Source organism: Falco naumanni, chromosome 9 (genome assembly GCF_017639655.2).
Source record: "Falco naumanni isolate bFalNau1 chromosome 9, bFalNau1.pat, whole genome shotgun sequence".
NCBI lineage: Eukaryota > Metazoa > Chordata > Aves > Falconiformes > Falconidae > Falco > Falco naumanni.
In genome coordinates, this window is record NC_054062.1 from 27780050 (window position 1) to 27793931 (window position 13882).

General features: G+C 40.5%; 1 protein-coding gene across 1 annotated transcript in view; it reads right to left on the minus strand.

Moving 5' to 3' along the window:
• TNKS2 (tankyrase 2) overlaps positions 1–11413 on the minus strand; it is a 32356-nt gene extending 20943 nt beyond the window's left edge. Inside the window, exons 1-7 of the mRNA XM_040605782.1 lie at positions 11064–11413; positions 5128–5352; positions 4074–4169; positions 3739–3775; positions 3345–3420; positions 1910–2004; positions 689–755 (exon numbers count right to left, since the gene is read on the minus strand). Coding sequence (XP_040461716.1) covers positions 689–755; positions 1910–2004; positions 3345–3420; positions 3739–3775; positions 4074–4169; positions 5128–5352; positions 11064–11265 — 798 coding nt within the window. The 5' untranslated portion in view covers positions 11266–11413. The remainder of the gene's footprint in view (positions 1–688; positions 756–1909; positions 2005–3344; positions 3421–3738; positions 3776–4073; positions 4170–5127; positions 5353–11063) is intronic.
• Between the last annotated feature and the right edge of the window lie 2469 nt (positions 11414–13882).

Below are 13882 nucleotides of genomic sequence, written 5' to 3' on the forward strand. Positions count from 1 at the left end.
TCTGCTGTAACAGTGGAGAATAGGCATAATTCAAAAGTCCCTTGCTGCACAACACTCACAGATATTTGCAGGCTACACCTTTGAGCCACTACCGTAATATGCATCATATTCTATCTTAAAGATTAACATAACCCAGATAAGCCACTTCAGTTCTGTGAGTTCGCTTATGTTAGAAAAACTGACACATTTTTCTTTCTTTGGAGTTAAGGCTACAATTCAGGGCCAGAATTGATGTTGCAAAGTTCACTCCCTCAAAAGACTGATTACTCTTTCATTTTATAACATTTACAATCTTTACCAGCATTCTTTTCAAAAACCTTTTAATACGCTGTCTTCTGAAATGCTTTTCTATTGTCAAACTCACAATATTGCTGGTTTTGGTGGATTTTGGGTGAGGGGGGAAGGCTGAGATAAGAAGTACTTACTTGGCAATATAAAAACATTCAACTTTGGAGCAGAAAGAGTTAAAACCAGAAAGCACATTTATAAAGAAAAAGCTTCCTTGCAAGCAGAAGATTCTGTAGCTCCATCTTAATAATCATTAACCAACATGTACAGCAAAAGCAATCTATCATTCTTTAAGTTTTGTAATTTCAGTACAATATAAAAAAAAATATGCCACTTGCATTACTCTATCATAAACTGTTCTTATTTAGTAATATGCAATTTAATCTCTTCAAAGACCAACCTTTACTAGAAGCTCTGTTACTTCATAATGACCATAGGAACAGGCATTGTGAAGTGGCACCAAATCTCTACATAGGAGAGAAAGGGGAAGAATGATTGTCTTAGTATGTGTATTTCAGTTCCAAATGCTTCTGCAACATTGCAAATGGTACTGTGCTGCACCTTGAACATTTTACACAAATAGTGTCAGAGATGTTCAAATGAAGTTGAGGGGAAACACTAAGCTGGAGAAGAACCCAGAAAATCCTGTCATCATTTTTCAGAACAGTGAATGTTTAAAATAATCGGAAGATGAGAAATTTACTGCACTTACTGCAACAAAATGGTTCCGCTCAGACTTGAAACCCTAAGCAGGAAGAACTATCTGCAGGGGATTTTCAGGAGTGACAGTCATTATTTCCTTTTTCACAAGAACACTGCCATAAGATTATCTCCTCCCTTGGAAACTAAACAAGTCTTACTGGCTAATGGTTAAGTAACTGTAAGATATTCTACAGTAACAGCAGAGCTGCAGAGGTTTTAAAGCCAGCTTCATACTCTCTCAAACCTGGAACTTGGGAGCAAGTGAGAAATTGCCCCAAGTGAATTCTTTCACTGGGCTAGTAAGGGAGAAAAGACAAAAGTGAATTCCAACCCCAAGGGGACAATTAAAACTGTCTGATCAGGCAGCTATTTATGTAGCTGTGAAGTGATCCTAGGAAAAAGGAGGAGTAAGATTTTGCTTTCCATAATCTTTCATGTGCCTAAATACATATTTTAAAAATAGGGTTTTCATTATATTTTATGTAACTAAACAAACTTAGTGCATCTGTATTTCACTACACTTCCTGACATAATAACCAAATAAAACCTCTGGGAAACAGATCTTCATTTTTTATCACATTCTTTGCAACAGAAACTTAAAAGTAGAAAGAAAATTAAGACTGCTTCAATCATCAAAATAATGCTGACTTCACAGTGGTGTATGAACATACCTTATTAAACAAGAGATAATAATTTGGCTAGTGATACCTAAAAGGCACATGTTCTATGTTAAGCTCAATTTGGACTCACAAGTCTTAAGCCTTTACACTTTACATTTTTGTCCCAACGGAAAGGTTAAAGATGACGTAATTGTCTCAGGTTAGAAATTCTTCAGTGTTAAAATAGTATTGCTATTCTTTACTTCATCTCAATTTTAAACAAATTATGTTTATTCCAAACAAAGGAAAAATGAACCTACCCTTTATCCTTTGCATGTACATCAGCCCCATGTTGCAGCAAGAGCTGTACTATTTTTACACGGTTATACCCAGCTGCTAAATGTAAAGGAGTAGACTGAAATGACAGAATGTAGAAGTAATCAGTAACACAAAATCAAGGGTTGATTTTATCTTTTTTTTTTCAAAACTTGTTAATGGTACTAATTACTGAAATCCTTAAAACACTTGCAACATTAAAAGAGAGTGCTTGAACCAAACATTTGATAACTATGTTCATTGTTTACTGACTACTCTCACAACCATCATAAACACAAATCCTGAATTTACACCATCACCAACACATTCTGGCAACAAAGACCCTCTTAAAGGATTTTTGATTCCTGCAGTCCATTTCTGTCTTTTAGCTTACCATACCTATACTAGCATACCAGCATATTTTGCTAGGACAAACCATGTCCTTCGTGAAAGGGGAAATAAGATGGCTATTAGAAACAATGACTGCTAAATTATAAAGAGGTCTCCCTACCAATAAGTTTAGAAATTATCAAGAGAGATTGTTACGCACATCTGTGAGTGTAGTAAGTTAGTGGGGCATGGGGGAAACAATCTTCTAAATTCTCACACTCTACAGAGCAGTCAGGTAACTGCTTTATGATCTTTTCTAGAAAACCCACTCCAGCATTCCCATCAGCAGCATCAAGAGCAGAGCTACAAATTAGTGAAGAGAAATCTTATCCTCTTCATTTAAAAACCTGTCAATTGAACTGGGTTTGTACAGTTCCTAGAGGATGAGTCTCAGAGCTAAAAGATAAGAAAACAGAGATGCATAGGTGTTTTGGAGATCCCAGTATCTTACCACAAAATCCTGGACAGGGAAAGTAATTTGAAAAAGAAACTTAAGTGACTGAGTAAATATACTTAATGAGAACAACAAGGACACCACAAACTGATATTCAGTAATATGAACCTTTGGTAGGCTAGGGGCTGAACCCAGGAGACAATCATGATTTTTTAGAATAGAGATTTTGAATATTTTTCACATAGTTTTTTACCAATACTTATAGCAATGAATAGCTCATTCCTGAAACAGCTACGATAACTTGCCTAAGGTATATGGCAAATAAGGGGCCTGTGTGCACCTCTTTGCAATAGCAACAATAATCTACGAAAAGGCCTCCCTTCTTCATCACTGCAGATATGAAGGTCAAGCATTAGATCCAACTGAAAAGGTGTCTGTTTATTGCTCCTAGATGGAAATACCTAATTAGTCCTTTTATGATTAAAAAACAAACAAAAAATATCAGCCAGCTGCTAGCAAGCTACAATCTTATTTTCTCACATATATTAAAGAAAATAGATAGATTCTATGTTTAACATTCTTAAAAACTGGTCAAACAGTGACGGTAAAACATGTAAGAATGAACTCATTTTAAATGAGGTTTCAAACAAAAATACCTTTCTGCCATCACTTGCATGACAGTTAACATTTAATGGTGTAAGAAGAGACATCATCTTTTCTTCATTTCCACTCCTGAAAAACAAGATATGAAATAAGCAGAAATATTTTTATTCCAGTTTTTAGTAGCTTGTTAAGTTTTTATATTTTTCCTTGCTATAATGTTCAGCAGATCTGAAGTAACACATTCACTTCCATATTGCCAGCATTAAAGGGAAAGCAAAAATGCATTTATGTAACTGGTTTTGTAACTTTATTCACAGATAACAGCCAAAGCTTAGCATCTAGATGGAATGCCAGCTCAGAAGCCTATATATATATATATACATAGAACACATTACATACCATTCTGAAAATATAACTAAATTTCAGATATTTTCCAAACATGCATACCTGGCACTTTCTAAAAGTTCATCTTTCTTGTATTCACCTGGAAGACAAAAGGGAGTTGTTAAATGAGTACCTACATATGTAGTCTGCTACTTATGCTCCTCTTCTAAAATTTTAGAGAACATAAGTGTTAAAAATCTCACAGTCCATTACTGAACTATCACAATAAACTATTTAATCAGAACACATCCCACAGCTGAGATGATGAAGGCCATATGGGAATTTCTATTTAGAATTACAAAAGACAGAAGCAATATCAGAAAGACAAAAACTAAAATAAAGTGTTACATTAATTTGACTGTTATTAGTCATAATGTAATCTAAAGATTATCGCTTACCAGTCAGCACTGCTTTTGCAGACGGGTCTGCTAAATCCAAAGCTGTTCTTCCATCTGTGTTCCGGATGGTTGGTTCAGCACCATGCTGCAGCAGTACTATAAAATGCCAAAGTTTTCCATGAGACAACAATTCTACAAGACGAGGCTTATGAAATGTATCATTACTTTACAGTAACAAGCAACAAAAGAAACATCCAGTTACTGATCCTAACTTCCCCTCTCAAATTTTTACTGTCAGAATTCCTTAATGTCACCTGCGAACAGTTTAACTAGTGAAACATGTCCAGACACATTTTACAAGAAAAAAGCAGAGCAGAAATCACAGACTGGCAGGAGGCAATCTCAATATCAGTTGAAAGACTGACAGACACTACAAAAACCAGTAGCTACTTCACATCAGCTTCAGAGCATGCTGCCTCAAACCCACGAGTGACTAAGCCCTGAATCGCACACAGCAGTAACAGGCCCTGCATTTTGCACTCATTTTGGGGCCAATCAGACAGTGCTACATATACACCTTTCCAGATCTGCTCCTTAAGAAAGGAGAGCAAATCACGCAATCAAAAAATTAGTTTCTTGACATATCTAACTTTCTGCCTTTTCCTAACTCTTAAGAACTGTGTGGACAAAACAGGTGGTCAATATAATTAAGTTTAGCTCCCATCCTTAACTAATTTAACATGGCTCCTACACATAGAGACAGAATGAATCCATTACTGAAACCAGTTTTGTTCTTTCCACTACACTGTGAGTAGCAGCAGAAGGCAGCAGAAGAATCTAGGCTGAAGTAGAAGAGCATCTAGTTCCATCACATCACTCTAAAGCTCCTTCCTCATTATGTCAATATGAATCTTTATACTTGGGCAATTATCAAAAACAGATCTAAAACCTTGTTTCTTCTAAATCTGGCATATGAATTCAAGTTTATGAAAGATGTGTACGTTTAATCCTTATACCAGCCATAGCTTCATAGAGTATAAATGGTCTTTAAAAAGTTTTTCATTTTTCACAGTGAGAAGAGATGTTGGTCACAGGATGAGTGGTAGAAAATTACCAATGCAGACATCTGTCTTGCCCTTAATGGCAGCTTCATGAAGGGGAGTGTAATTCCAGTTATCCCGAGCATTAGGATCTGCACCGTGCCGCAAGAGAAGATTGACAACTTCAGCATGACCAAAAGAGCAAGCATTGTGAAGGGGAATAAGGCCTCCATCATCTCGTGCGTGGACATTGGCACCACTTTGAAGTAAATATTCAACTACATCTTTCCGACCAAAACCTGGAAGAGATAAAAGAAGGAAAGGTGTCAGAGTGGGGTAAGAGAATTCCCTGTCCCACATACAGAGATTAGAACAACAAACTTCTCTTTTTCAGTAATTTTATATGGCTATTAATCTGAACAATATTTTGTATGATATTCTGCCAACTCACAGCCAGTTTGTGGATGGACCAATAGATGATCCCTGGGAGGAGTAAGGATGAGACTGGCTACAAACCAATGCATATGCAATTTATGTCCTAAGCTTTTTAAAAAAGATTCACGGAACACAAATTGCATTTTACAGAAACAAGTTGCTTGGTTTTTTACAAAAAAATCAAGTAAGCAGCACTGCTCTCAAGTTAAAACTAGAAGCATGGCTATTTGTTTTCTAAGGAATAATTAATGTAATACGCACACAGTTTCCACCTCTAAAATGTTCACTTAAGAAAACGCTTAGGGACATAAGAAGTTTATCTGAAACCATTCTCTACTAAAGAATTTTATTATATGAGTATGCACAACCATAACTTAAAAGATATTCATAAAGCCTATTTTCAGTGATGCCTAAAATGATGATAAATATTTGATCACAACTGAAGCACAAAAATGCTCTTACATATCCTGTGGCACTTTTTTTAACAAACCTATCATTCAAGTTAGCAGACAGTTAAAAAATATGCCCACTTGTACATCTGGGGCTAGACATACCATTAATAAGGCAACTGCTCTTATAAAACAATTATATAGCTACTATTATTTAATTTCAGCTGTATCTTGCACATTTCTACAACAGCAAATGAACCAGGACAACAAACTGTATCTGTGTTTTCTCCAATATCTTCACGAGGCCAGAATGACTTCAGACTTCTGCTTGTAGCCATGACGCCCCTATGTTCCAAAGGCCACTGCCCACAGAAATCCCTCAAGGGTTTCACGTAGGTCTCTTTGGGTCTCAGGGATTAGTAGGGCAGGTAAGATCCATGTGTTGGTATTTACCAGACTTGGGCCAAGTACCTTCCGGGAAATAACATGTGTGTGCAGGACTTGGCCTTCCTGGCTTGAAACATCTGAGTTGCAAACCACTTTGCTGAAGAGATCAAGAACTGGGTGGGGATGAAGTCTTGAACTTTTCCCTCAGACTGAATCATCGCACAGTAGTCAGCATCAGCCATACTCAGATGGTAGGAAATTTAAACTTTGTTACAAATCATCCATGGAACATCCCCAGGTAGGTGTAAGCCCCTGCAACTGTAACCTAGAAATTATGTTTATTCCTGATAACTACCCAGCATCTGAGTGACCACAGCAGAAGTGTCAGCATTTTAGTTACAACTTTGTAGTTTTAGCTTAGTTGCAACTGAACTTTTTCACAGCATGTTCTGCACTAAACACTACTATTCAGTAAATCCCCCCAGCCTGACACCAACCGAAATCCTGAAGCAAGCACTTTCACCTTTGCTATTTTTCAAAATTCAAAATTGAAAACTGCCATTAGTAAGTAATTTCTGGATGCTACTTGCTGAGAAATCTCATATACAAGCTGTACATGCCAAAGATGAAGAGGCCAGGAAACTTACTCAGAAAAGCCTTTTTCCAAATTCTTATCTTCCCTCAGAAGTCTGGTAAGGAACCACATTCCCCACAGATTTCTGATTATTATAAAAATAATTTTCTGTGAAACTTTTTAGTCCCAGAATGAACTTCAAGGTATTTGCAAGTAACAGCCACAAGACTATACTGGTGATGTGTTTCAATTCTTCAAAATACATTACTAATAACAAATCTTGCTTGCTAGCACCTTGACTATGATAGAACCACATGCTGTACAGCAAATTCACTTTTGAGTCTCAGCATTAGTTACCCACCTTACAACTAAATAGAAGGCACCTTGCCTGTCCTGACAGAGAACACGAACATCTCACACTTGAGATGAGAACTGGATCGTATGTATTTATGTGTACAGACACAGTAAGCCATATTCACTGTGCATGCATATTTCTGCTGCCAAAAAAAAAAAAAAAAAATCAGTACCCACCTACACAACATATACCCACGCAGCCATATTGTCTATATAGTGAATTACGTGCAGCATATTTCTCATTCTTAAATAAATTTAGCTTTCATAACTATGTATTATTAATACTGTTATTTTTCTTCAATGTGGCCTCCTGATTTTTTCTTTCTTCTTCAAACTTTCAAAAATTTCTGCTTCTAGTTTGAATGTATACTCAAAATTAACTAAATTCTTCGAGGATCTACTCAGATTACTCTTTTCACAAGTGCCACAGTCCTGCAAATGCATCAACAAAGCTGTTACTTGATGACAGGCTGTTTGGTATCTTCCAGTACCAAAAAATGTTTTCAAGAACTGCATTAGTTATGTTAGAAAGCCTCTGACCAAATTCTCTGTCCAGAGGTTACAGGTCTGGTAGGTAAACCACTCATTCTTGTACATAATGCATTCCTGTCCCGCAAAGCTTTGATGTACAGCCCTGATTTTGAACGTAAACCACCAGCCTTAGCAGGAATCAATAGTGTAATTGAAAATCAGCTGTAGTAAACCTCATTATAGGTGTTAGAGGGCATCCAGGTGAATTCTGTTTATTCCATAGGTTCAACCAGATAAAGTTCATGAACAACCCATAGCTTCTCTCTGTGCAAAGCCTGCACCTGCTTGGAAAATACCCTAAGTACAGCAACACCACTAAACTGTCTGTATTTATTTTAATGTTGAGAGGAGCTCATTTGCATCACACCAGTTTTTGTAATTTCTCTTCACGCTGAGTGCACAGCAGGGATTCCTTACTTCCTTGTGGAACCATGTGTAAAAGAGGGCACCATATATGAAAAGAAGTATTGTCTCATCATTTTTTTAAGGATGTATGTGTATAGAACAGAGGTGGCCAAATTCTGTATGATGGTGTCCCCCCTCTCCTTTCACTGAGAGCAGAAAGAGGGGACAGCCGTTGCTGACAGAGGGAAGGGAACTGCTACCTACAGTAACAGTTCCTCTTTGCTGTCAGTTCACTGCTGCAAAAAATATTTCAGCACCTTTAATAAAACCACACATACCTGTCATTTTTAAGGGGTGGTGGGTTATTCTGGCTCTTGAGTTTCCACCAAAAGACCAACTAACTGGTATCACAGCTTGCAACTGTGCAAGATAAAATGTCTCAACATCGTGAACATTTACTTCTTACAGCAAAGCAGAAGCGCTACTCGTGGCCTCCAGACTCTTCTACCATCTATGACAGATGAGCAGCTCACTATACTTGTTCCCCAAAAAGTCACAATCTTTCAGCTGACAAATCTTGAATATTAATCATAATAGAAACTTGTAACTGTGTATCTTTATTAAAAATATTTATTTCTTTACAGTCACTGTTGTGTCATCATTGACCTTAACCTAATTTTGATGGGATAAAAAGCTAACAGAAACAACTGAGTTCCAATTCTCCCCCCCTACTCCGGGTGTTTGTATTTTCAAACAATTTTAGTTTGCAGGAAGGGCATTTTGGTTCCTGCCAAGTCCCTAAACCTTTGTGATATTTTCAAGTTTGACATACACTGTGATGAAAGGGACTGACTTGAGGAAGTATATGCAGCTTATGGTGAGAGAGGACTTAAGCTTCAGAACAACTTATACACACAAACATAACTGTGTACTACAAAATCCAAAGAAGAACCTTTACCAAGATCCCAATATGTATTACTTCTGATAATGACACATGCCCAAGGAGAACATTCAGTTCTTTGGGGTTTTTTTTAATATATTTAAATATATTTTAAAATCCACCTTTACAAAATGACACATGGAAAGACGGGAATTTTTTTATTTCTTTAAATTGCTAGGTAAGATCTGGGAAAAGACTTAAAAAATAGAACCCGATTTCAGAACCCAGAATGCCACTAGAAAAAGAAGGGCAATATGAAACCTATCTTCATGTTTCGGCTCCACCTCTTCCATAAACAAGTCTTAAAACTGAATGAAACTAGTCAGAGAAGTTTTGTAATGTAATTTTCTAAGAGCACCTAGCCACCTAGGCTAAACAAAGCAAGAATACAACAGACTTTTGCTTTTACTTCCTGGAATGTAATACCTTTAGAGACAGAAGACAAAAGAAGTTAGTATTACTCCAATTGTGAATAATGGGGAAAAAGCAAAACAAAACAAAAACCCCCAAATCCAGGAGTTAACTTATGTCCATCTTTCACACCACGTCTATTGCAGGTAGGCTGACAGCAGCAGTTCTACCTGGAGCAGTGGAAGAATGTTAAATCAAGAAATTACACAAGTATTTTATGTCACATGTTAACCAGAAACTTGTGGCATCTCCTACAGTCTTGTGACAGGAACAATTAATTTCTCTGTATCAAGCCTGAAGTAGATGTAAGCATGGCAATGGCCTCTCCCATTTACACACCAACCTGTTTAACATTAAAATTCTAACAACTACATGAAGTTATTACTATGCATTTTTTTAAGAATAAGCTTTCTACAGATCAGGAGTCCTTTAAAGTCAAGATGGATCACTCCTGTCCACAGAGATAAACTAGGTCACTACATCACACAAGGAGCTCAAGCACACACACAAAAACCTAAAAAAAACCCCAACCAACCAACCAAAAAAAAACAACCCCCCAAAAAAAGAACAAACCCCCTCACTTCTCCAACATGCTGTAAAATGTACTCATTTATTTAGAAGTTCAGAGTTTATTAGTGAACAGGCAGGACTGCTGCATGTAAAAAGACAGCTGCTATACTGTATTCCTCTGACAGGGTATTTTAAGTTGTCTCCAGGGCTCTCTAGTTAATGAAGTTTCTTAAATCTGTGAAATGCATCTGTCCTGAAGAGGCTTTCAAAAACTCAGACCTGTTAAGTCTACCGAATGCAAGGAAAGGACACCTTAAGTAGAAACCTCTTCCAAAACAATTAAGAGAAGAAACAAAACATCTTTACTGATATCCATATTGTTTATCTGAAAAGAGGCTGCTGTCTTCTGCAGCTTGCCAGCCTTGGGGTCCTACCTCTAAGGTGGTAATGAAATCAAAACATACAACATGAAAACAACTGCCACAGTCAGGTCTTTGTCTGAAAAGGTGGGATACAATCCTCTGGCCTGCTGCCAGTGAGAGCAGTTGTTCTGCGATGTCAGTTGTTTGCGTATCTCGGTCCCGAATTAAAAAAGTCTATTTGTCAAGTAAGGCAAAGAGCTTAGAGACGGTGTTATCCGACAGGCACCCTTCATGGGTGAAATTCTAAAAACAAGCAGGCCTGCCGACATCAACGGCAGCAGTACCTGGGCCCTCTGTCACCTGCCAGAGCTCACAGGCCACAACAGTGTCAGCCTAAACCCCAGTCCCGAATGTCCTCTACACCAGCTGAGGTTTACTGAAACAAAACCCACAGCAACAAGACACCACCTGCACCGCTCGGCAGCAGCCACCGCCGCGTGGGTGACACCCACGCAGCCACGCCAGAGCGGGCGTCGCGCCCACAGGCGGCCCCAGCCGCGGGACGGGCGGCGGCGAAGCGCCCCGGGCCCCCCGGCTCCCCCGTCTCCCCCCCTGCGGCGGCCGCACACCCGGTGCTGCTCCGCGACCCGACCCGGCCCTGCCCGCGCCCCGCGGGAGGCGGACGTACGCGGCCCGACAGCGGGCGCGGCGCGGCTGCCCCCCGGCCTCTCCCTTCCCCACGGGCGCGGTAATGGCGGCCTCAGGCCCGTACCTGCGGCGAAGTGCAGCGGGCTGGACTTCCTGCCCGCCGTGTCCCGGCTGTTCACGTTCTCGGGCCGCACCAGCCGCTTGACCCGCTCCACGTCCCCGTTCCTGCAGGCCTCGAAGAGTTCCCGAGCCGGGTCCGCCGCCCCGCCGCAGCCCGGCGCCTCGGCCAAGGCGGCCGCCCCACCGGCACACCGCCGCCCCGCCATGCCGGCCGAGCAGCCCCCGCCGCCCCGCTCACAGGCCGCGGCCCGGCGCGGCGGCAGCCCTCACCACGCTCCGCTGGGCGGAGCGCTGGGCCCGGCGCATCGCGGCGGAGGGATCCGGGCGGAGCGCCCGCGGCGGCACCGCTGCCGGACTCGCTGCGCAGGCGCCCCCTCACAGGCTGCGCAGGCGCGGGGCGCGCAGGCGCGGCGGGCGCCCCCGGGCTGGTGGCGGCGGCGTGGCGCGGCCTCCGCCGCGGGCTGAGTGCGGGGGCCGAGGGCCGCACGGCACTACCCGGCCGGCGCTGCTGGGCCCCGGGGCCCTTGAACCCAGGGAGCTCCCGCTCAGGCGGCCATTTCCAGCGCACGAAACTTGTCTCGCAGTGCTGCCTCTCTTCTCCGCCCCCAAGGCGCTTGCTACTGAGGAAACGGCCTGAAACTGGATTTTTCTTAAAGCGAAACAGTTTCTCAGTACACTTTTCAGTGTGTTTTTTTCAAAGCTGGGGAGGAAGGACGACGAGATACTACATTGTAACCTGCAGCCAACTTATTTTTAAGGGAAGATGTGTAACACAAAAACTCAAATGCAGTGATAGTGATTTGTCCCGGAAGAACAGAAATGTTCCTTTACTGCTTACAGTAATCAAATGTAGATTAGGAGGTGGCAACTACTGAGGGATTTGCACCCACCCCCCACCCCATGTAAGAAGACTGCATCTTGGTGCTAACAACTTCATGATCTTTACATAGCAAAATACGTTCACTTAAAAGGAAGTGCTTGCATAATACCTATAAAATGAAACTTAAGCAATATAATTTACATGGTTTGCTTTCTCAATCTCACAAAACTGATATTAGAAAATACTATTAGTTGACTTAGCCGGTTCAGGGTTTTGGAGGAGAAGGCATCTCTTTTCCCCTTGTAAGCCCAACAAGTGTTATGGGGAAGCTTGAGCTTAGATGGGACTAACTAGAAATAATTTTGAAAAGTGTTTTTCCACTCATGCCATAATAAAACACTTAAATTTGGAAAAGGTAGTTGAATAGGGTCAGTGGCTTCCTGTTACAAAGGCAGGAAGTGCCTCCAAACTCAATTGAACTCGCAGACTACTGTTACACCAGTAAATTAAATGGCCTAAGAACCAGGAAAGAGATCTGGCTGCTAATTTGTACAGTTTAGTTCCTCTTGCCTCTGAAACAAGGCAGTTATGTCCAAGTTGCCTGTCCCCGGTCCATGCTAATGCCTAAACTGTACCTAGGGGTTTTTGTTTTGTTTTGTTTTGTTTTGTGGGGGGAGACTACTAGCTGTAGTAGGCTAAAACCATGCTACAGTAAGGGGTCAAGGTCCAATGCCTTTGCCTATGTCCTCACACTGTTTCATTTACTAATTTACACTAATCCACACTGGAAGTTTAACAGAAGAATGCAGCCAGCACAGGGAAACCACATGCTTTGACACCCACGCAATGCCTTGGTCACGTCCATTTTCTGTAATCCCACTGGCTTTTCTCCCCATCACCACTTAAATTACAAGCTGTGGTTGGCAGGCAGGCAAAAGCCAGGCTACAACCAGAGTCCCTCTATCCATCAGCTTTGTCACACATAACTAGTTCATCCACTGCTTTGCATGTGGCTGTAACGTTCTGGCATAAACTTGTCATGGGATGTGGCTCATAGGCCTGCAGCCATCTCAGACCTTCCCACTTCTCCCAAGTACACATGATGAAAACCACCCTTTCTACGTGCAGGCTCCTCAGACTGAAAACAAGACCTGCAGTGCTGCCATCTGTATCTTTTATTAGCCCCATTAGCATAGCTGGCAAAAGTATACAAGCTTTCCAGTTTGTAAACCTTTCTTCAGGCCTACAGCAGAAGTAGCAAATGCATTAACATGGCTGCTTCCATTTTAAAACTCAGTAAAAGAATGTGTATCTAAAAGTCTGTGGAAGTGTAAATATCTGTGTACGTAAAACACATCTTGCTCCCCAGGTCGTCTAAAGAAGTTTAAACTAGAAAAATTCTTCACTAGTTTACTATAAACTCTGTATTTCTTTCCTTGGCAAAAGCAATTATCAAATGCCAATAAAAAAAAAAAATAACCGAGTGAGAAAAAGAGCAGGGTGACAAACTCCCAGTTCTTTCCATGTAATTATATCAAAAAGATACTATTATTCTAAATTACCTACGGCCTGACTTCCTTTTCCAGTATGGCTTCCTGATAGCTTGAATGTGAAATAGTGGCACATTCACAGATCTCTTTGAAGGAAAACAACTTTTTAAAAATATTATACTGTATGGGCAGGATTCAATTAACCTTGAATTCAGTGAGTCACAAACTCAGCATATTTTAGCATTGATGTATTAATAGCCTTCGCACTGACTTTTGAGATTCATGCCACATAAAATGAATCTACTTTTTTTTTTAAATATGTTTAATTATTTTATGAGAAAATAATCTGTAAAAGCTAGTGCTTTCATCCAGTCTTCTGTACCATAGTATGGTTAGAAAACCATAGCTGAAATATATGCCAAATCCCAACTAAGATACGTGTTAGCGATTTTTCAAGAGGAAGCAGAGGTGTTATAACCTACCTGTTACTAGCACCACTTGAGAGACTCAGCT